The following is a 22,787-nucleotide window of genomic DNA, read 5'->3' on the forward strand; positions in this document are numbered from 1 at the left end:
AAAGCTTTGTTTTCAAAATGATTTTGGGGTCTGTGGGGAGTGAGCTCATCGTGTTACGCTTGCGTGACTGTTTGATGTGTTTTTATGTTAATTTTTGCTTCTATAGTCATGACTTAAGTTGTGTGAATTGAACAGCTAAAAATGTGGCACGCACAAGTTATGGCCAATAGGAGAAGGAGGAACAATGTAGGAGCTAATGAGATCGCCCATGCGATTCATCAGATGCAACCTATTGCAGCACCACCCAGAGCCATGGTCGCGTCCGCTCAGCCGGTGACTATGGAGGACTTCATGCGACGTAAGCCCCCTAAATTCACGGGCAAGGCCACTCCTGACGAGGTGGATGCCTGGTTGAGAGTGTGTGAGAAAATCTGCCGAGTTATAAAGTGCATTGATGCACAGAAGCTGACCTTCGTCACCTTTCTGCTGGTGGTGGATGCTGAGTACTGGTGGGTGGGGATGCAACAACTTATGCAGACCCGAGAGGAACAGGTGACATGGACTACCTTCAGGATGAGATTCCTGGAGAAATACTTTCCAGACAACGCCAAACACGAGAGGGAGGCAAAATTTCTAACCATCCAGTAGGGGAACCTGATTGTGCAGGCATACATAGATAGGTTTGAATATTTGGCGAGGTTCTATTCGGCTGTTTCTACCGAGTAGAGGTGCACAAAATATGAAGGCAGGATGAAACATGAGCTGTATAGTTGGGGTCCAGCAGGGTGGCACGACAACAGAAGTCCACTATAGACTCTAGATTGTAGAAGAAATCATACAGCAAACCACCGACTTTGTCTAGAAAATTGCAGTATTTTAACTGTGGTGGGGAGCAGCTTAGGAGGGATTGTTCAAAACCCTCTAGTAGCTCGGGTGGCAGTAGTAGCACCGACAAGTGCTATGTGTGTGATCAGACTGGATATTTCGCCTAAAATTTCCCAACAAGAAGCCAGCCAGTGGAACACCACTAAAGAAACCAGTGGGAAAGCAACCTAGAGTAGCAGGATGAGTATATGCTCTGACCAGCCCCGAGGTGTCTCAGTCAGGTAATATGATGCAGGAAACTTGTATTCTTTGTGGTGATAATGTGGTGGTATTATTTGATTCAGGAACCACTCATTTATTTGTGTCCAATAAATGCGTGATGAGGTTCGGACTTGTAATGCAAGAGCTGGGGTGCGAACTGATAATTGCGACACCAGTATCTGGGGAGGTATCCACCAATTTTGTTTGTGTGGGATGCCCTATTGAAGTGGCGGACCGCAGATTTAAGAGGAATCTCATTTGCTTGCCAATGGATGGACTGGACGTGATATTGGGGATGGACTAATTGTCCAACAACCACATCGTTACTGATTGTGGACGACATAGTGTGGTGTTCCCAGAAACAGTAGGACTGAAGTTGATCTTAGCTCAGAAGGCGATAAAGGAAATAGAATGTCGAGTTACTTGTTATGTGATAGTAGCTCAAAGAGAAAAGAAAAGTACAGTTGAGCATATCAGAAGCATACATGTGATGGATGAGTATGTTGATGTAGGGATGTGGATTTTGCTATTGATCTCATCCTTGGAGTTGGCCTGGTCTCAATGGCACCATACAGGATGTCGTCGATAGAGTTAATTGAGCTGAAGAAGTAGATTGAAGATCTCCTTGAGAAGAGATTCATTAGACCGAGTTCATCACCCTAGGGAGTGCCTGTACTTTCCGACCATATTTGGATAAGTTAGTCATAGTGTTCATCGACGATATCCTCATCTATTCCAGAGATTGGGAAGAACATACAAATCATCTAAGAGTGGTGTTAGCAGTTCTCAAAGAGCATCAACTTTATGGAAAGTTGTCGAAGTGCGAATTTTGGCTAGATGAGGTACAATTCTTGGGTCATCTAATATCAGCCCAAGGAATAGCAGTGGACCCAGCGAAGATTGAAATAGTGGTGAAGTGGGAGAGACCATAGACAGTTACTGAGGTGCGAAGCTTCTTGGGTCTAGCAAGCTGTTACAGCCGGTTTGTGGAAGGATTTTCCAAGATGGTCAGTCTGAGAGAACCATACAGTCATTGAAGGACTTGCTGAGGACTTGTGTGTTGGATCACCTAGAGTGATATGCTGCCACTGGTGGAATTCACTTATAATAATAGTTATCATTCCAGTATAGGAATGGCACCGTACGAGGCTTTGTATAGTAGGAGATGCATGACACCATTATATTGGCAGTGGGATGGAGAATTAGTGGTGCTTGGGCCAGAATTCTAACAGTAGACTATTGAGAAAGTGAAGGTGATACAAGATCAGATGCGTGCAACCTAGAGTCGGTAGAAGTCTTACGCAGATAAGAGGAGGAGACCGCTTGAGTTTTAGGCAGGTGACCATGTAATCCTTAGGGTTACACCTACAGCGGGAATTAGGAGAGCTCTCAAGTCGAGGAAGTTGACTCCTCGATTCATCGATCCGTATAAGATCACGAGGAGGATTGGACCGGCAGCCTACAAGATCACTTTGCCACCTCACCTGGCAAACCTACACGATGTCTTCCATGTATCAGAACTGAGGAAGTACATTGCGGATCCTACTCATGTGCTAGAGGAGGACAATGTTCAAGTGCACGAAGACCCGACGATAGGAGTTAGGCCCGTGAGAATCTTGGATTCTCAAGTCAAGCGACTCAGAGGAAAGGAGATCCAGACTGTGACAGTTCTCTAGGACGAGGCAACACAAGAGATGACATGGGAGATGGAGGATTTCATGAGGAAGTCTTATCCTCACTTGTTTCTTGGTAAGTCTTATTTTTGGGTTCAAGTCCTAGGTATGCCATTCATGTGTTAATTAATTGATTATTATTTTTAATAATATGCTTGATCATGTTGAGTAATAATATAATCTTAGATTTATAAGAATCATCATGAAACATGAAGTGGTTGAATGGTTGTGCATTGATTTGTCATTGGCATGGGTATGGGTTCAAACCTTGGTAGAACTAAAGTAAACTTTCTTTTTGCCAAAAAATTCTTGTGGCATGAATGTGGAAGGGCAAGGAAACCCTAGCAGTCAAGAGGGGCTGGAAAAACAGTCAACAATGAACCTTGAATGACAATTAAACTCCAAGTTTAATGTCATTTTCGTTTTTTTGAATTAATGGTGCCTAATCAAGTGAATTAAGAGCATTGTGAGAGAGGAGAAAGGGTTTTCTGCAGCTACCAAAGAGTTAGTACTGTGGAGAGGGTGTTTAGTGCGTGCAAGGAGAGAAAAGAGAGGATGAGCAGGAGTCTTGAAGGAGGGATCACAAGCTAAGGTCAATTAGGATCAAGAACTCAAAGATTTACACACTTTTGGAATAAGGAATCAAGGTTAGGGGCTCTGGACCCTGCGTTTTTACTTCGTATTGTTAATTGCATGAAATGTATGCTGAATTGGATTCATATACTCTGCTTATTTCGTGTATTCTTCGTGTTTCTAGAATTTTTCCAGAAACCGCCTAGCGGGTGACGAACCACTGTCAGGCGACTTATCATTTTGTGCTTGTTTTTGGGTTCCAGATGAAGAACCGCCTCGCAGTATGAGTCTGACTGTCAGGCGACACATGTGTGTCAACTTAGTTTATGGGTTTTTGGTTGAATAGCCTGGCAGTGGTGAACACCCGCCAGGCGACATGAGTCGAATTAACTCGATTTTGATGTTCTATGCGTTTTAGGATAATTCTGATCGCAGGGAAAGCCAATTTTAATTGTTGATGGATGATTTGATGTCAAACTTCATTGAATTTCGTGTAATTGTTGGCTAAATTGGATGGAATAGGGTGAATATGTTTTAGGGTTGAAAAGTTTGGGGGTTTGATACTGCGAGACAATTTGGTGGTGGATTTCTAATGGGAATTGGTAAGGAATGAGTGTGGGTTGTACACTAGTCTGAATGTAGGTGAATCTACGTGAGGATTGGAAGAAATGGGCAGGGAGAAGACAAACTTGTGAGATTTGGGAGCTCTCGTAGGGTGGAGCAATTCTGGGATGCCAAAAATTATATGCACCGCTGGTGGCACGAGGCCTGCCGCCAGGCGCCATCGTAGAGACAATTATCTTTGCGTGGCTTCGAGAATTTCTGATGGTTCTGGGATCCCGGGGAATCTAGGTTCTTGCTACCTGTGAGTTGGAAATAATATTTGGATAAAAGCCTTGGGATGACTGGTGCAAGTTAGAAGTATGAATTACTCGATTCTTAATGGAAGAGAAGGTTATAATAATGCAGTATGTGTAGTGTGATTTAGGGTGATGTAAAGAGAAGTGGGAATTGTAATTATGGGTGATTAGTTAGATAATATAGAGAATTTGTTGTAATGTGCTAGTGATATGAGAAACAAGAGTTCACCTAAATATATAAGAGCTTGGAAGGATAAACCTTCACTTGTTAAACCATGGAAGAGGTCAATCTTGAGATAAACCAAACCATATGATGACGGGAATGATATCATTAGTGTATTCAGTTGATGGTGAGGTTGTGTTCAGATAAGTTGTAGAAGTCATATAAGTAAATTGAGATTAAGTGATGCTAAGGATTTCTAGCAACATGATGTGATTGAGGATTCTTTGACTTGGTAATTAGAATGTGGGTAGGCTATTGTAGACACCATTATGGTTCAGAGACATGACAAATTAGCTGGCTGAGTGACTAGTAGAGTGAGGGTGTGAGCAACGGTGCTTGAACCTAAAACAAACATTTGTACTACACGAATACTGATATGGCACCTGGCAGTAATATGTGAACCGCCAAGCGATAACTATGAATCCATAGGTTAAAGGAACGTGTGGCGCCTGGCGGTGAAGGTCATCCCGCCAGGCGATACCCGTACAGATAATGTGTACTGTGGTGCTTGGCGTCTAGCGGTACGTGTACCCCGCCAAGCGGTCTGGAAGCTTGTTGCGCCTAGCGAATTGCGTACAACGCCAGGCGATATGTCTGTAGCAGAATTGTGTTTGTGTGCTTCAGATGTGCATGATCTACAAGGTTTCGATGATATCCCGAAGGTCGGCTTGCCGGTGTTCCTTGAGTCATGGCTCGAAACGTATCCCTTGAGTTGTGGCTCGGGATAGGGGTTAAATACATGGCATTCCTTGATTTGTGGCTCGAAATGGCATCTCTTGAGTTGTGACTCGGGGTGGCAGAAGAAAATGAGGAACTCTTGAGTTGTGCCTCGGGTTGGCGAGTGTTGTCGGTGTGAGTGTGCACGTTGTGGCGTGACAGGATGGTCTAGTTAGATTGCCCTCCTCAGTATCAACCTGACGAGTTTGGTAGTCTTAGGACGTCATGAATGCTTATTCGTATTGGGAACTCCACCTAGCGATACAGAGTGTGATTCGTAGCATCGTTTCCCATATGTGCTCCATTAGTTTTGGCTGGTAGGTGTGGTAGCAAGACACCTTGAGGTACTCATTAAGAAACGTAGAACGCGGTTAATATGGTAGTGGCCATGTGACATGAAATCAAAGGATGAAATTCCTTTGGTATATTTATATTGATATAAAAATGTTTATATATATATATATATATATATATATGATTTGTTTGATATTAGCTCACCCTATCTGCTTGTGTTTGGCGATGATCGTGTACGTGGTACACGGGAGCAGATGCATAAAGCCGGAGCGGGGCTAGCTTGGGAGATTTTCTATAGAGGTTTTGTTTATTATGTATTTTACAGACTGATAATCTTTGGTTTATGAACATGGATTTATTTTATATTGAATTTATAAGTGGAATTTGAGATACTTTATAAATGTAATAAAGTTTTTAATTTCCCGCGTTTTTGGGAAATGAAGTTTCATTAATTGACTTTTATCTACTATTTCTTTATTTTATGATTTAAATTCATAATATCCTGCCGAGATGTTACAATAAGAGTCGTCTCGACATGCATCTTGGCATGACTAAGATGTAAAAAGATTTGAAGGAGTCATTATGGTGGTCTGGTTTAAAAACTGATGTATCTTAGTTTATAACGGTCTGTTTGACATGTCAAAAAGCCAAGGTGGAACATCAAAGACTCGGAGGGATGTTGCAACAGTTTGAAATACGAGAGTGGAAATGGGATAACATCGTCATGGATTTTTTTACCCCTTATGATGCAATCTGGGTGATAGTCGACTATTGACAAAGAGTGCTCATTTTCTAGTTGTTAATTTAAGGATGTCTGTGGCTAAGCTAGCATAGTTGTACATCATGGAGTTGGTGAGTATACACGAAGTACCTGCTAGCATAGTGTCAAACAAAGATCCAAAGTTCACTTCTAGATTTTAGCAATCTTTGTAAAGTGCTTTGGGTAGCATATTGAATATGAGTTCAGCCTATCACCCGAAGATAGATGGTCAGTCAGAAAGAACGATTCAGTCACTTGAACACTTGTTGGGAACATGAATGCTTGATAGTCTTGGTGCATGGGATGAAGTTCTGCCTTTGGTATATTTTACCTAAAACAACAATTATCATGCCACTATTGGTGTAAGACCCGTGAAATTTAATTAATTAAATAAAGGTTTAATTAATCGCAAGGTACCCAGTTTGGTACTAGTGTGTCAAATTGGTATCTGCTTTTAAAAAAGTATCAATTGCGTACCCAAATACGTTGATGTGCATCAATTGGGTCCAATAATTTAGACGCCGTTACAATGGTTAACGTTGACTGATTTAAGTTGGTCTGAGAAGCAAGAAAATAACACGTGGCCATCAGAGAATTAGTGACGTGGATATTGTTGGCGTGAGAAGTAATTTAATGTTATGGTAAAAATTAATTGTAGAAGGCAAAAAATTAAAAAGGAAGGAATTTTGGTAAAGTTACTGGTGTAGTTCGAAGAACAAAAAAGGGGAGAAGACGAGACCGGCGAATCGATTCGCGCTTGCATTCACTGGCATTCAGTACATGATCGGAAGCATCCTTAACAGCGACGTGGGTTTAGCGGTGGAAGAAAGGTATGTGTTCCTGCCATTCAGTAGACGAACCACTCGTACAGGCATTCACTGCCATTTAGGGTTTTTAGTTTTGTCTGACATTGTGGTAATTTTTGGGGTTCTGTTCAATGTATTTATTGTTTTGTGTGCTTTTATTCTTGTGTTGTTGTTATTTGTATTGCGGTGCCGGTGTTGGTCCTCCACTTTCAGATTTCTTTATTCATTTGGTCCCCCATTACATGTGACGGTGACGGTGACGGTGTTGCGTTTACTGTGTGGTCCCCCTTTGTTCATTTTGTCGCTGTCTTTGTGTGTTGGATGGTATGGTTTGTAATTTCTTTTTGATTGTTTGGGCATTTTCATATGTGATAGGTATATATAGATAGGAATATAGTACTTCATATGGAAGAAAATTTCGAAGTTGTTTTTCACCATGGGGGAAGGTTTGTTAATGATGGGTCACTGAAATACGTTGGAGAGAGTAATATTTTGTCATGTGACCCAGACAGATGGAGTTACTTTGAGATAATGTCCATTTTGAGGGAAATGGAATACGTCAATGTCAAAGAATTGTGGTATTCAGTAGGTGGAAGTGTTGTATTGGATGGAAGGCTGGAATTACTGAGCGATGATAGAGGTGCATGTCACATGGTGAACATCGCCACACTAAATGGTCAAGTGCACCTATATGTGGTGCACTTCGTCTGTGAGCCTGTAGTAGTACATATGATAGAGGGTGGGACTGAGACAGAAGTTGGTGTGGATGGTGCAGTTGAGGGTGAGGTTGATGTGGATACTCGGGGTGATGAAGAACCTGCTGGGGTGGGTAGGGTTGAGGTGGAAGCTGCAGGTGAAGGTGAGGGTGATATGGAGGCTGCAGTTGATGTAGAACATGTTGGGGTGGAAGTTGGTGAAGCTCCTACAGATAAGGGTGAGGGTGAAGTGGAGGTTGAGCATGATGAACAACCTGCTGAAGTGGGTGGTGCAAGTGAGAATGAGGGTGAAATGGAGGTTGAGCATGATGACCAACCTACTGAAATGGGTGGTGCAGGTGAGAATGAGGGTGAAGTGGAGGTTGATCATGATGACCAACCTGCTGAAGTGGGTGGTGCAAGTGAGAATGAGGGTGAAGTGGAGGTTGAGCATGATGAAGAACATGTTGTGGAGGGTGAGGAAACAGACTATGAGGGTGATGATGATTATGAAGTGAGGAGTTGGACTGATTCTGAAGAGGAAGTAATGGGTGAGGATGAGTTGTTTGATGTTAGAATTGAAACTGAGGAATTGGAGGATGATTTGTTTGATGTTACTATTGAAGGAGGAAGTGGTTTGTCTAGAACAAACCCAAAGGGTGAAAATGTGTTTGACAGGAGGTTGTCTGATAGGGAATGGGAGTCCGAGACTTTAGATAGTTGTGGAAATAGTGATGCAAGTGATGATGATAGAGAATGTATGGTAACTTTGGGATATTCTCCATGCCCAAAAGTATGGAAGACTATAATTGGGAAGTTGGGACGTACTTTACTGAGAAGGAAGAATTCACTGAGGCTATTAGAACTTATGGTGTCCAAAGTGGCAGAAAGTTAAAAATTTTTAGAAATGACAAAAGGAGAATTTGTGTGAAGTGTTTGGGTGCGAAGGGTAAATGCAAGTGGTATGCATATTGTGCTTATAAAGCAGCACAAAGTACATGGCAGTTAAGGAGAATTATCAACAATCACACATGTAGTAGGGAATTCAATGTGCGTTTGATGACTTCAAAGTGGTTAAGTGGAAGGCTGGAAAAATCACTAAAAGAGAACCCAAATATGAAGTTGACTGATTTGAAAAACAAAATTGGGAGAAAATGGAACATTGGTGTTTCAAGATCAACGGCCTTTAGGGCTAAGACTATGGTATACAAGAACATTGATGGGTCATTCCAAGAACAATATAAACGTGTTTATGACTATGCACATGAGTTGTTAAGGTCAAATCCAGGTTCCACTGTCAAAGTCCATGTTGATGAGAATGAGGGCAATCCAATTTTCAAACGACTATATGTATGCCTCAAGGCTTGTAAAGATAGCTTCTTTTGTTGTAGGCCTATTATTGGTGTAGATGGTTGTTTTTTGAAGGGAAAATATGGGAGAGAACTGTTAACAGCTGTGGGCAGAGATGGAAATGACCAAATGCTTCCATTGGCATACGCTGTGGTAGAAGTAGAGAACAAGGAAACATGGACATGGTTTCTTGATTTGATGATAGAAGACCTAGGAGGAGCTGAAATTTGTTCTAAGATCACTTTCATGTCAGACCAACAAAAAGTAAGTAACTATATCCATGTGCTATTTGATGTTTAATTGTGATTCCTTAATATTTGACCAATCAATTGTTATGCTCTATAAATTGCAGGGTCTGCTTCCAGCATTGCAAGAACTGTTGCCTGGTGTGGACCAAAGATTCTGTGTGCGTCATATATAGGCCAAATTCCGCAAAAAATTCCCTGGAAAAAATCTGAAGAAATTACTCTGGAAAGCAGCATATGCCCTACACCCACAAGCATGGGAGGCTGTGATGAGGGAGATTAAAGAGTTGAATGCTGATGCTTTTAAGCATCTCATACAGATTCCCCCAAGGCATGTTTTTAAATAATTTTTTATAAATACTGTTTTGGATTTAAACTGATTTCAAATTAAAAAGGTTTTTTCCCTGCAATCAGATTCTGGTCCAAGCCCAGATTTACATCAAGACCTGCGTCTGACACTGTTGTGAACAATATGTCTGAGGGTTTCAATAGCACTATAGTAGATTCCAGGAGTAAACCCATCATAACCATGATGGAAGAAATTCGAATGTATCTCATGCAGAGATGGGCTTCCAATAGAAAGAAGGTAAATGCATTTCATGGTTCTATTTGCCCAAAAATTCAAGATAGACTGAACAAGGAAGCACAAAAGACCAAATATTGGTTACCAAGGTAAATGTATTTGATGCACCTAATTGTAATAATGTTTCATTAAATATGAATGTCTTCTGGCTAATTTTTAATTATATCTTGTATTCATTGCAGCTGGTCTAGACAATAACTATTTGAGGTCAGCCATACTGCTATGATTGGGGAGAAATATGTGGTGGATTTAGATAAACAGGAGTATAGCTGCAGGAAGTGGGCAATAACATCAATTCCCTGCTGTCACGCAATCACTGCCATCCGATTTATGAATTTGAATGCAGAGGATTACCTCCCACACTGGTTTCTGAAGTCAACATACGAGGAGACCTATTTGTCCCTCATATATCCTATTAATGGACCTCATCTGTGGGAGATGACATCTTATGCTGATGTGTTACCTCCTACTAAAAGAGTGCTGCCTGGAAGACCAAAAAAGAAACGAAGGCTGGAGTCGTGGGAGCTGAGGAAGGATGACACCCAAGTCAGGCAAGGTGGAACCCGTAAAAGATGTGCCATTTGCAGAGCACTTGGACACAAAAGAAATACTTGTCTGCAGGCACCTCCACCACAACAGCAACCAACTCCAACTGCTTAACAAACACAAGCAAATCAGCCAACTCAGGCAACTGATATCAGTGGTGGTCAACAAAGTTAGATTACTGCATCTGAACCAGTTATGCCAGCAGCAACAAATCAGCCAACCCAAAATCCTTCATGCCAACAGAGTGAAGTGCCTCAAGCAACCCAAAATTCTGCATGCGAACAGACTCAAGTGCCTCAACCACCAACAACAACCACATTCAGAGAAAAACTGTCATTTAGGAGGGGACCAATCACGGAGCCATGAAGAAATTATGGAACACTTGTTTTATTTTGGAAAATCAATATGTGGTGGCTTTTTTTTGACAAACTCAGTGTTGTTATCTTAGAATGTAGCAGTGTTATTTTGGAAACAGCTTGCTAAGTGCTGTTATTTACATATTCAGGTCTTTTGAAGAACAATATTATGTACTGAAATGGCATTATGAACCACTTTAATATTATTTGCTTTCTCATCTCCAGATTATCTTCATTATCAAATCATGTTAAATGCAAATAAATAGAACACAGTCAGTTCACTCAAACTTGTAATTCGTTCATTAAGAATTCATTACAACATTACACCACTGATACTTACTGAAGCAGTCAGTCTAACATCAGTTCAACAACTCTTTTGAACTAACTTACAAACTAAAATTACATTAACGAAAAACAAAAACACTATTATTACACTTAAAATTTTAACCCATCTATTAGAAATCGCAATTGCTTTTTCCAGAGTGTAAATCTTTCTCCTTTGTCTTCCAATGGTAGCATCTTTTTCATCTCCATTATCTTCATTCAGCCATTTGAAGTAATTGCACCCTTTAAATACCTCATTCCCACCACTCCGCTGTTTGCAAGAACAAAGAATCAAACATTAATCAAAAATAGAGAACATCAAAAACATTAATAAAGATTCAATCAAAATTAAATTAAAATCAAACATCTACTCCGACCTTATATTTAGGACACCCCCAAAATTGTTTGTCGGCATTCCTGACTGTTTTAGCGACTCTCAACACAGCGTTCTCCGCACAAAAGCAAAGAGGACATTCACCCAACACCCTATACGAACCACCAGTGGAGGACACACTTTGCTTCTGCAAACCCCACGAAGAGCACGAACAGCCTTCACTGCGAGACATTGCAGATTCACCAAAAATTACCTCTTCCAATCAAGAACGAAGACCAAAATGATTGAAGAAAGAAGAGCAGAGGAAGAACCCCACCACAATGATAGCGAAAACCCAATTCTACAATTAGGGCACAACACAATCTGATTTTTAAATATACCACACCACGTCACTGTACAATTATTTTTTCAGCCACAACTGCTTTTTAAATTGACACGTATCCGTTCACAAATGCCACATCATCTCATTTTTAACGCCATTTCTCACAATTTAACGGTATGGACCCAATTGATGCACATAAACGTATTTGGGTACGCAATTGATACTTTTTTAAAAGCGGGTACCAATTTGACACACTAGTATCAAATTGGGTACCTTGCGATTAATTAAACCTTAAATAATTAATTAATTAATTAATGCGGGTCGTGGAAGCCTTCATGGCATTTGATAGTGGTTGATGTGATGTGGAAAAGTACTAGCTCATGTGGTTGAGAGTACTTGGTTTGTGTGAGAGGACTTGGGTTCGAGTCCTATGTATGCCAATTATGTGTTATTTAATTATTATAGTTTTAATAATATGAATGTGCGGGTTAAGTAAGAATATAGTATTATGATAGTTAGAACGAAACATGAATTGGCTTGATGGTTTAGCATTGACTTAATATTTGCATGGCTAGGGGTTCAAACCTTGGTGAGACCCAAATTAAGTTTTCTTTTTGCTAAACTTGATTTTTGGAAAAGAAGAGAAGAGGTAGAGAACCCAGCAACCACGTTAAGGTAGCCAAAGGGGCTGAAAAACAACCCCATAATGGTCTTGAATGACATTTATCACAAGCAATAAAATCAATTTTCGTTTTTGGCTAATTAACCTTCATTGAGAAGTAATTAAAAGACAAAATTGAAGGGAGAAAGAAGGTTTTCTTGGTCTAGATTGGTACTGCACGAAAAGGGAGAGAAATCAGAGTGAAGAGAGTGAGTTGGGTGAATCTGTGAGGCGTTTTTCAAGAGGACTAAGAGAGACCTTTGAAAGCAAGTGGAAATCTAGAGCCATTCAAGTTTTAAGCAAAAGGATCCAGGTTTTGGGAGTTCTGGTTGTATGATTTATTGTTATTTCGTATGATGATGAATTCTGGATCAAGTTTGAATTATGAACGCTTGCATTTTTTGTGTTATTCACGTTTTCTGGATTTTTTCCAGAAACCGCCTGGCGGCGCATGAACTGTCGCCAGGCGTTGCACTATTGATGTTGTTTTTTCTTCATTTTGATTGGTTGGTCAGTGATGTTGTGGTATTTGGATTGAACTCTTATTGCACATATATCAATTGCATGATGAATTATTGTTTGCAGTGACTAAATTGACAAAAAATGCATGAACTCGCGAAGGAAATTGGGGGTTAGGGTTTATGTTGGGATTGTGGATAATGAACATAAACTATCTCAATATTTAGTACACTGATTTTACAGATTTGAGAATAATATGGATGATTTCTAATCTGGTATTATGTGTGCACTAGAATTTTATGTCAATATGATGGTGTGCCGTAAGTGGGATGTTTGAGTCATGGTTGGTGCGAGAGCGATCCGGGCAAAACCCATAATTTTTATACACCACTTGGTGGCACCTGGGATTACCGCTAGGCAACAACGCAGGCGCAAGCAGAGACATTGGTTTGTCTCGTGATGGGTTCTGGAGTGGAAGTAAATGAAACCTTGGCATGTAAAAATTATGTAAGGGGATGAAGTGTGAGAATAAAACCTTACATGTGAGATGATGAACTTTGGGTGCTAGAAGTTGTGAAGTGAATTGTGTACAAGAAGGTGCATTATAGTTAATTAAAATATATGCTAATAATTGAGTAGGATGGTAGGTACAGGGTGAGTAGGAGTGCTTACTATAATTATATTCATAAATGAATGAAGGTGTGTAATGCCAAGAATGATTGAGTTTATACGCATCCATGTATGTGTAGTTCAAAATTAAAAATATCTTAGTGAAAATCTTGATAGCATGATGTGTCTAAATATTGATTAGTATGAGTATAAGATTTGGACCATATTGAGTGAGATGAGATAGGTTTCAATTCAGTACCTGAAAAACAACATGGTGCGAATAAATGAGAAGAATTGTCTTGTTGATGTGACTTAAATGTGTGTATTGTGATTGAGCTGCGTAGTATAAATGGATAACTGTGAATGTGATTGGAGTTTGGTTAATGTGTGATTTGAGGTCCAATGGGATCTGTTTTAAGGGCCAAAAACCAGTAGCATTGCGCTACTGGTATAAATCTGTGACAGGGGTCACAGTGCGAGCAGGGCGCCTGGCGGTAGGGAGGGTTCCGCCAGGCGGAATGGTGCAGCAGAGACCCTGAAGGCGCATTGGCGCCTGGCGGGGCGAGGAGAAAACGCCATGCGGTGGCGGCGAGTGGCGCTCGGCGGCATGATGGAGTCCGCCCGGCGGTGACGGTGCAATGATGATGCTACAGGCGCGTGGCGCCTGGCGGTGTGTGATGCCAGTGTTTGCCTGACGACGTGAGATGCGCGCCAAGCGGTTTTAGTTCAGTGATGGTGCGCGAGGAAAGGTTTCTACACAACTTTAGGTGATGTTCATGACGCGAGGCTTTGGCTGGGGGTCCAATTACGAGTGTAACCCGTATTGGAGTAACACATGACCACTCTAGGTTGTAGCCTGGTGGTTTAGGAAGTCCAGTGGAGTGTGCGATTTGTGGCTCGTACGGCGAGGTTCGGATGATTTCCCTCTTCAGAGTATTCTGATATAGTTTTGGTAGTTTGGAATAGCTACAAACTTTATGTTTGTTTCGGGGAGCTCCACTTGGTGTCATGGTGAGATGCTGTGGCAAGGTTATTCCCACGTGTGGACTATCAAGTGGTGGCCTGTAGTCGGAGGGGCGAGTAGACACTCGTGCAGCAAAGATCGATCATTGTTCTCACCTAAAGGGTATAGAGATGATAGACGTCTAATGAAAGTATTGGAAGTGGAGAAGTAAGGAAAAAGGGAGAAGAATAATAACCCAGGTTTAAATGTTTTGATGTTGTATTTAATATTTTATTAGTTGGTTTTATTTAAATGAGCTCACCCTATCTCTGTGTGTGTGGCGATGATCATGTAACTTGTTACATGGGAGCAGATGTTGATGCAGGTGAGCGGACAGGTGCATAGAGACGGAGTGGGGATCTCTTGGGGAATTTTCTCACTAGTTATTTTATTGGACTATGGTGTTATTGTAATAATTTTATAGACCATTTTAATTGTATTATAGTATTAATGCGAATTATTTTATCTGTTTTGGCGCGTTGAACTTTAGGTTTTAAATATTTCCCGCGTTTTGGGAAATTGTTGAATGATAAATGAGGTTGTTTTATTGAATTTTATTTTTTTTTATTTTAATAAGTAATTTCCGGCTAGGACGTTACAATTGGCATGGCTCCGTATGAAGCCTTATATGGCAAGCGATGTAGAGCCCCTCTGTGTTGGTATCTAGATGGAGAAGTAGTGGTGTTGGGACCAAAATTGTTGAAACAAACCACAAAAAAAAAAAGCGAAGAAGATACAAGAAAGGATGAAGGCATCGTAGAGTAGGTAAAAGTCATATGTTAATCAAAAGAGAAGACTTTTCGAGTTTGCAGTTGAGGATCATGTTTTTTTGTGAGTAACCCCAATTGTTGGTGTGGGAAAGGCTATTCGTTCGAGAAAGCTTTCTTCTAAGTTCATTGGTCCAAATCCTATTTTATATAGAATTGGACCAGTGGCTTAAGAGATCTCTTTACCTTCTCAGTTGGCGAATCTTCATCCAGTGTTTCAAAATGTCTTTATGTTAAGGAAGTATCTGTCTGACCTTTCTCATGTGCTAGAAAGAGAGGATTTACAAGTCAAGAAAGATCTCTTAGTAAAGGTGCAAACTGTTGTTATAGAGGAACAGAGACAAAATAGCTTAGAGAAAAATCCATCATTCTTGTAAAGGTCATTTGGGATAAGAGAATAGGTGACTCTACTTGGGAGTTAGAGGAGGATATAAAGTAGTCATACCCCTATCTGTTCTCTGGTAAGCCAATTTTCGAGGTCAATTTTTTTATTGTTAGTGAGAATGTGAGAACCTATAAAATAATATTTTAAGAGTGATCTTGTTTTATAATAATAAGATCCTATTATTTTAATAATATAATTGTAACATCCTGGTAAGATACTACTTAAAATAAATAAATAAACAAATAAACAAGTTAAATAAAAGAAATACCTCATTTATTAAATAACACCTTTCCCAAAAACACGGGAAATGTTTCCAACTTTAAAACATTAAAATCCAAAATCCATAAAGACCGTAATCAAATTACATATAAATCCAACAAAACAAGTATAAAAATCCCCTCGTGCACTGAGCCCACACTCTGCCACTAAGCGTCTCTTGGCTCACGTGAAACATCATCTGCTCCCGGATAATAAATTTACCCAATCATCGCCACACACAAATAGATAGGGTGAGCTATGCACATATCATAAACAAATATGAAATTAAAACCCAGCCCAACATAAGTATTCATTTGTTTAATTTGCAAAAATACCCTCTTCCCGCACACTCATAACCAATATGAGTTCATGCATGTACTCTAAATATGGGATTTCATGTGCTTCCACGACCCTCTCGCTCGTGGTCCAACCTACAAGCCTATCCCGCTCATAGACCTGCTTCACGGACTCCCTCGCCCGTCATCCGAACTCCTCGCTCGAACCGAGACACGCATTCCCGCCTTTCCTACTATGAACTCCCTTGCTCATAGCATTCCACGGTTGAGCATGACAAGAACTCCCTCGCTCATTCATCCTAACAAGGGTACCTCCGATGAACTAAACCGTTCACATTCCGCATGCGGTCCACCCATCACGAACTCCTCGCTCGTGACTCAACCAAGAACATCCCAACTCCTAAGGACTTAGTCCTTCAAGTCCAAACACCACAAACACATGCATATAACTTCCTATAAGGTAGGAAATACCAACAAACAGTACAAACAACACATATAAACATGACTCTTCACCATTCTCGATTAAACTATGCCTGTTCGCCCAGGATAGTACATCTGTCTTGCTTAGGCTAAACTACCTCGCCTGAGCGAGTATGCAACAGCGGCTGCACCACTTCATCTCGCTTAGGCAAGCTTTTCTCGCCTGGGCGAGACCTTAGGTCTCTCAACACACAAAGCACCTCGCCTGGACGAGGATTCAACAAGAAAACACCAAGTCTCATCGTGATCTCGCTTAGGCAAGCCATTCTTGCCTAAGCGAGTGTACCTGTCGCTCAACACTCCAAAACATCTCGCCTAGACGAGAAATCGCACTCAAAACGTTAGGTTTCCTCGCGACCTCACCTAGGCGATCCATTCTCGCCTAAGCGAGACTAGGTGTCGCTCAACATTGAACCAAGTCGCTTGAGCGAGCAGCGCGAACCAAAACCAGAAACGAGGTTCTACAACTCTCACTTGGACGAGATAGACTCGTTTGGGCAAGAATTGTAGATTTCCCTCTCTGATTTCTCACCCAATTCACCAAAACACCAACCAATCATTTCCAACACAATGTAATGGCAAAAACACATCAGAATCGTGCTTTATATCCAAATTAGACTAACAAGACACAAGGTTTAAGCGTCCACAACCATTCCAAACCAAAAACCCTCATTCCCAAAACATATAATGCACAAAAGGGTTTGCAACTTTTAACCATCCAGCCAATTCATTATTTCATCACACAAACACGAATTCACCACAACCATACTCCAATTGATAAGGCAATGACACAAAATCATAATTAATATCATGAAATTGACATATTCAAAATACAACTCCCCTAACCTGGACTTCTTGATTCAATTTGGGGAAAAAAAGAATGTTCCTTTGTTGCCCACTCTTTTGTTCCAAAACCCTCCCAATTCAGCCTTCAATTCTCTTCTCACACCCTCAGAACTCGTGCTCCACTCAAAAGCCCATTACCAACACTGCCAAAACCCTTCTTTTCCCTTAAAATGTCCTTTTATAGGTGTCTTAATTAAGGGTTTAAAGGTTAAAGCGAAAATTGACTTTATGCTAGGTTAATTCTACCTTTTCACATTCCCTCCAAACCAAATTTGGAAAAAATGAGAAGGTTAATTCGTGTCTATTAAGGTTTGAACCCGTGACCTTCCACTCATAAGGCCAAAGCATAACCACTATGCCAATTCACATTTTATTGATAACCACTATCATCCTATGCTAATATTATCACACACCAGTCACAATTATTTTATAAAAACAACTAATAAATCATTTAACACACAACAGGCATACATAGGACTCGAACCCAAGTCCTCTCACACAATTAAGTACTCTCAACCACTTGATTTAGTACTTTTCCACATCACATCAAACAATATTAAATGCCATAAAGGCTCTTCCTACCCGCATTTATTAATTAATTAATTAATTTCCACGGGTCTTACATTCTCCACAACTCAAAAGAATTTTCGTCCTTGAAAATGAGACTTACCAGAAAACAGGTGAGGGTACCTCCTCATGACATCCTCCATCTCCCACGTCATCTCCTGTGTCGTCTCATCCCAAAGTACCTTCACCGTCTTTAACTCTTTGCCCCTCAGCTACTTGACCTGGGTATCCAGTATGTGAACCGGTCCAACTGGCATAGTCAGATCCTCGTGCACTTGCACGTCATCTGACTCCAACACATGATCTGGACTTGCAATGTATTTCCTCAACTGTGAGACGTGGAACACATTATGCATGTTGGCTAGGTGAGGTGGCAAAGCAATCTCATACGCCGCAGCTCCTATCCTCCATATAATCTGATAAGGCCCTATAAATCTCGGAGTCAACTTCCTTGATTTAAGAACCCTTCTGATACCCGTGGTTGGAGTAACTCAGAGGAATACATGGTCTCCTTCCTCAAACTCCAATGGTCGTCTTCTCTTATCGGCATAAGACTTTTTCCTACTCTAAGTGGCTCGCATCCGATCCTGAATCAATTTGACCTTACTAGTCGTTTGTTGTAGAAATTCAGGACCAAGCACAAAGGCTTCACCATCCTGATACTAGCACAATGGAGTTCTACACCTTCTTCCATACAATGCTTCATAAGGTGCCATGCTAATGCTAGAGTGGTAATTATTATTGTATGTGAACTCCACCAAAGTAGCACATCATTCCAGTTTCCCATGTGATCTAGCACACAAGACCTCAATAAGTCTTCTAGAGATTGGATGATCTGCTCAGATTGCCCATCCATCTGAGGATGATAAGCTGAGCTCATCCTCAACTGTGTACCCAAGGCCGCCTGTAATGATTGCCAAAACCGTGATGTGAATCTAGGGTCCCGGTCCGACACTATGCTTTCGGGTACTCCATGCAATCTCATCACTTCTCGCACATACAACTCTGCTAATTTGTCCATCGACCACTTCTGATTCATAGGTAAGAAATGTGCACATTTTGTTAGTCTGTCTATTATCACCCAGACTGAATCATGGCCCTTTGTCGACCTCGGAAGATGCGTCACAAAGTCCATAGCGATACTGTCTCACTTCCACTGTGGTACGTCCAGTGGTTACAGTGTACCTCCCGGCCTTTGGTGTTCAATTTTGGCCTTTTGACAAACCAAACATTGAGCCACAAAGTCTACAACATCTGCCTTCATTCCGTTCCACCAGAAGAACTCCTTCAAATCCTTATACATCTTAATCATACCTGGATGTATGCTAAGACGACTCTGATGGCCCTCCTTTAGAATCTGCCTCCTGAATATAGGTCCTCCTGGTACACATACTCTACCTTTAAATCGTAGAATGTCATCCTCTCCCATCTGATAATCTTTCCCTTTCTCTGTACCCAGCCACCCTACAAACTGTTGCAATTCCAAATCGTGCCCTTAAGCCACACGAATTTCATTCAAGAATTCATTAGTGACTTTTAGCAAGCTGCACTATATAGAGTCTTGCCCAAACAGCATCCCTAGATTCATATCTTTGAGCTTCTCAATCAACTCTAATTCCTTTATCATTATACAAGACATATGCATCTTCTTCCGACTCAAAGCATCGGCTACAACATTTGCCTTGCCCGGGTGATAGAGCAATTCAAAGTCATAGTCCTTCAAATACTCCATCCACCAACACTGCCTCATATTCATTTCCTTCTGATCAAACAAGTACTTCAAACTCTTGTGATCGTTGAATACTTGGAATTGAGAGCCGTACAAATAGTGCCTCCAAGACTTAAGAGCGAACACAATGGCTGCTAGCTCCAAGTCGTGAGTCGGGTAATTCTTCTCGTGTACCTTCAATTGTCGTGATGCATATGTCACTGGCCTCCCTTCTTGCATTAACACACACCCCAAACCCAAGTATGAGGCATCACAGTACACTTCAAACTTCTTTTATGTATCAGGAATCACGAGTACTGGAGCGGTAGTTAAGAACCTCTTCATCTCCTCAAAACATTCTTCACACTTCTCAGTCCAGAAGAATGGTTGATCCTTCCTCGTGAGTTGGGTCAAAGGGTTCACCTTCTTTGAAAACCCCTCCACGAACCTCCTGTAATAACCCGCCAGGCCCAAGAAACTCCTCACCTCCGTTACAGTCTTAGGCCTTTCCCACTTCAACACAGTTTCTATTTTGGCTGGATCCACTACTATACCTTCAGCTGAGATTACATGCCCGAGGAATTGTACCTCATCAAGCCAAAAGTCGCATTTGGATAACTTGCCGTATAGCTGGTGTTCTTTGAGCACATCCAAAACCACCCTCAAGTGATCAGCATGATCTTCGCGAGTCCTCGAGTAGATAATAATGTCATCAATGAAGACAACAACAAACTTATCCAACCAGGGTCAGAAAATCCTATTCATATAGTCCATGAATACTGTCGGTGCGTTCGTCACTCCAAATGGCATCACCACGTACTCATAGTGACCATATCTGAACCTGAATGCCATCTTTTGCACATCATCCGGCTTGACCAGAATCTGATGATACCCCGACCTCAAATCTATTTTGGAGAACACCCTGCACCCTTCAACTAATCCAGTAAGTCGTCGATCCTTGGTAGTGAATACTTGTTCTTAATTGTCAGCTTATTTAGTTGTCTGTAATCCACGTAAAGTCGCGAACTCTCGTCCTTCTTATTCACTAATAAGACTGGAGCTCCCCAAGGTGACGCGCTTGGGCGAATAAACTGCTTCTCCAATAGTTCCTCAATCTGCTTCTTTAGTTCTACGAGCTCTGCAGGTCTCATTCTGTATGGAGCCATAGACACTAGACCTGCACCAGGAATTAGATCAATGGTGAAGTCAATGTCTCGACTCGGCGGCAATCCTGACACCTCATCTGGAAACACATCTGCATACTCACTGGCTACTGGTATAGATTGGATTATCTCTACAGCACTTTTCTTCTTTGGCTTAGCCACCACCATATAACACATGACCCCTTCTTGCAGTGCTTTCACAGCTTCTTGAGTTGAGATCAACTTCAACACTTCATGTTCTGGGAATACCAAACTACGCCGTCCATAATCAATTATCATGTGATTACTAGACAGCCAGTCCATCTCCAATATCACGTCCAATCCCTCCAAGGGCACGCACACCAAATTCACCTTGAATTTGCGACCTGCCACCACCATTGAACACCCAACACAAACTGAACTAGTAGCTACCTGACCCGAGGAAGGAGTTGAAACAAGCAACTCACACACCAAGTCACATTTTTCCAGGCTCAATCTCCCCACACAGTCATTAGAGATAAACAAATGCGTTGCGCCAGAATCAAATAATACCATTACATCATGCCCCATAAGTAAACAAGACTGTAATATTAGATTACCTAACTGAGTAGCCTCAGTATATGTCATGGCAAAGACCCTCCCAACTGCTCTAGCTCTCTCCGCTCCAAAGGCTAGTGATTTCTTCGGGGCATTGGCCTTCTTCTCAGGGCATTGATTAGCGAAATGCCTAGGCTGATCGTAAATGAAACATTTGTGATTGCTCCCCTGTCCCCTGGGTGAACTCTTCAACTGTGGGAAATTCTTGTTCAGGTGTGCGCGCCCACATTGGAAACACTTAAAGTCTCCAGAGGTGGCAGGGGGACGGCTGTAAGGCTTTTTCTGTTGCCTAGCCTCTGCAACATTCCTCTGATGTCGGACAACTGGACCAGGGCCCTTCTCTAGATGTTCTGCACTCTTGGCTTGCTCCACCAAGACCGGAAATCTCTTCTCCCTCAAAGGTGTTACCACCCTCTTCAGCTCATGTCTGAGTCCTCGCTCAAACTTTAGACACCTCCATTCTTCAGAAATAGCTTGCGAGTAATACCTTGCCAGGTGCTCAAATATGTTCACATACTTCTACACCGTCATATCCCCTTGCTGCAGTGCAAGGAACTCAGCTTCCCTGTCTTGTTTAGCCGTGTCAGGGAAGTATTTCTCCAGGAAATGCGTCCTGAAATTAGTCCAATCCACCTGTTCCTCTCGGGTCTGCATTTGTTGTTGCATTTGTTTGCCAGTGAACTCAGCTGGCTTGTGGCGCAAGAAGTCCTCCACGGTCAGCACCCTGATTGGTGCAATCGCCGTTCTAGGCTGCACTGCTATGGGTGGCTGCATCGCATCCACCATCCAGTGAATAGCCTCTGCGATGTCATCAACACCACTACTCCTTCTCCTCCTGTTAGCAGCCATAGCCTCAATACGCCACATTCAATTGTTAAGAATCAACTCACCAGTTAAACAAAGCCACTCATGATTTACCAACATGCAACTAAAACACACACACAATCAAACGGTAAGCTCACTCCCCAAAAGCCCCAAAATATTTTTAAAATATCTTCAAAACTTTTACTTTGATACCAATTGTAACATCCCGGTAGGATACTACTTAAAATAAACAAATAAACAAGTTAAATAAAAGAAATACCTCATTTATTAAATAACATCTTTCCCAAAAACACGGGAAATGTTTCCAACTTTAAAACACTAAAATCCAAAATCCATGAAGACTGTAAACAAATTACATATAAATCCAACAAAATAGGTATAGAAATCCCCTCGTGCACTAAGCCCACACTCCGCCACTAAGCGTCTCCTGGCTCACCTAAAACATCATCTGCTCCCGGATAATAAATTTACCTGATCATCGCCACACACAAACAAAT

At 41.4% G+C, this 22,787-nt stretch overlaps 2 protein-coding genes across 2 annotated transcripts; one reads left to right on the plus strand and one right to left on the minus strand.

Annotated features, from left to right (window-relative positions):
- Nucleotides 1-8,686: 8,686 nt before the first annotated feature.
- Nucleotides 8,687-10,465, plus strand: LOC114165224 (uncharacterized). Its single transcript, XM_028049883.1, has 5 exons — nucleotides 8,687-9,241; nucleotides 9,330-9,383; nucleotides 9,438-9,553; nucleotides 9,637-9,894; nucleotides 10,018-10,465. Exons 1-5 carry the CDS (start codon nucleotides 8,687-8,689, stop codon nucleotides 10,463-10,465), a joined length of 1,431 nt encoding a protein of 476 aa, XP_027905684.1.
- Nucleotides 10,466-20,661: 10,196 nt separating this feature from the next.
- LOC114165227 (uncharacterized) lies at nucleotides 20,662-22,314 on the minus strand. Its single transcript, XM_028049885.1, has 2 exons — nucleotides 21,991-22,314; nucleotides 20,662-21,909 (listed from the first exon to the last, which is right to left on the minus strand). The coding sequence occupies exons 1-2, from the start codon at nucleotides 22,312-22,314 to the stop codon at nucleotides 20,662-20,664; spliced, it is 1,572 nt and encodes a 523-aa protein (XP_027905686.1).
- Nucleotides 22,315-22,787: the final 473 nt, after the last annotated feature.

Source organism: Vigna unguiculata, chromosome 10, assembly GCF_037176805.1.
Source record: "Vigna unguiculata cultivar grain cowpea cultivar isolate G323 ecotype 2 chromosome 10, ASM3717680v1, whole genome shotgun sequence".
In the NCBI taxonomy this organism is placed as follows: Eukaryota; Viridiplantae; Streptophyta; class Magnoliopsida; order Fabales; family Fabaceae; genus Vigna; species Vigna unguiculata.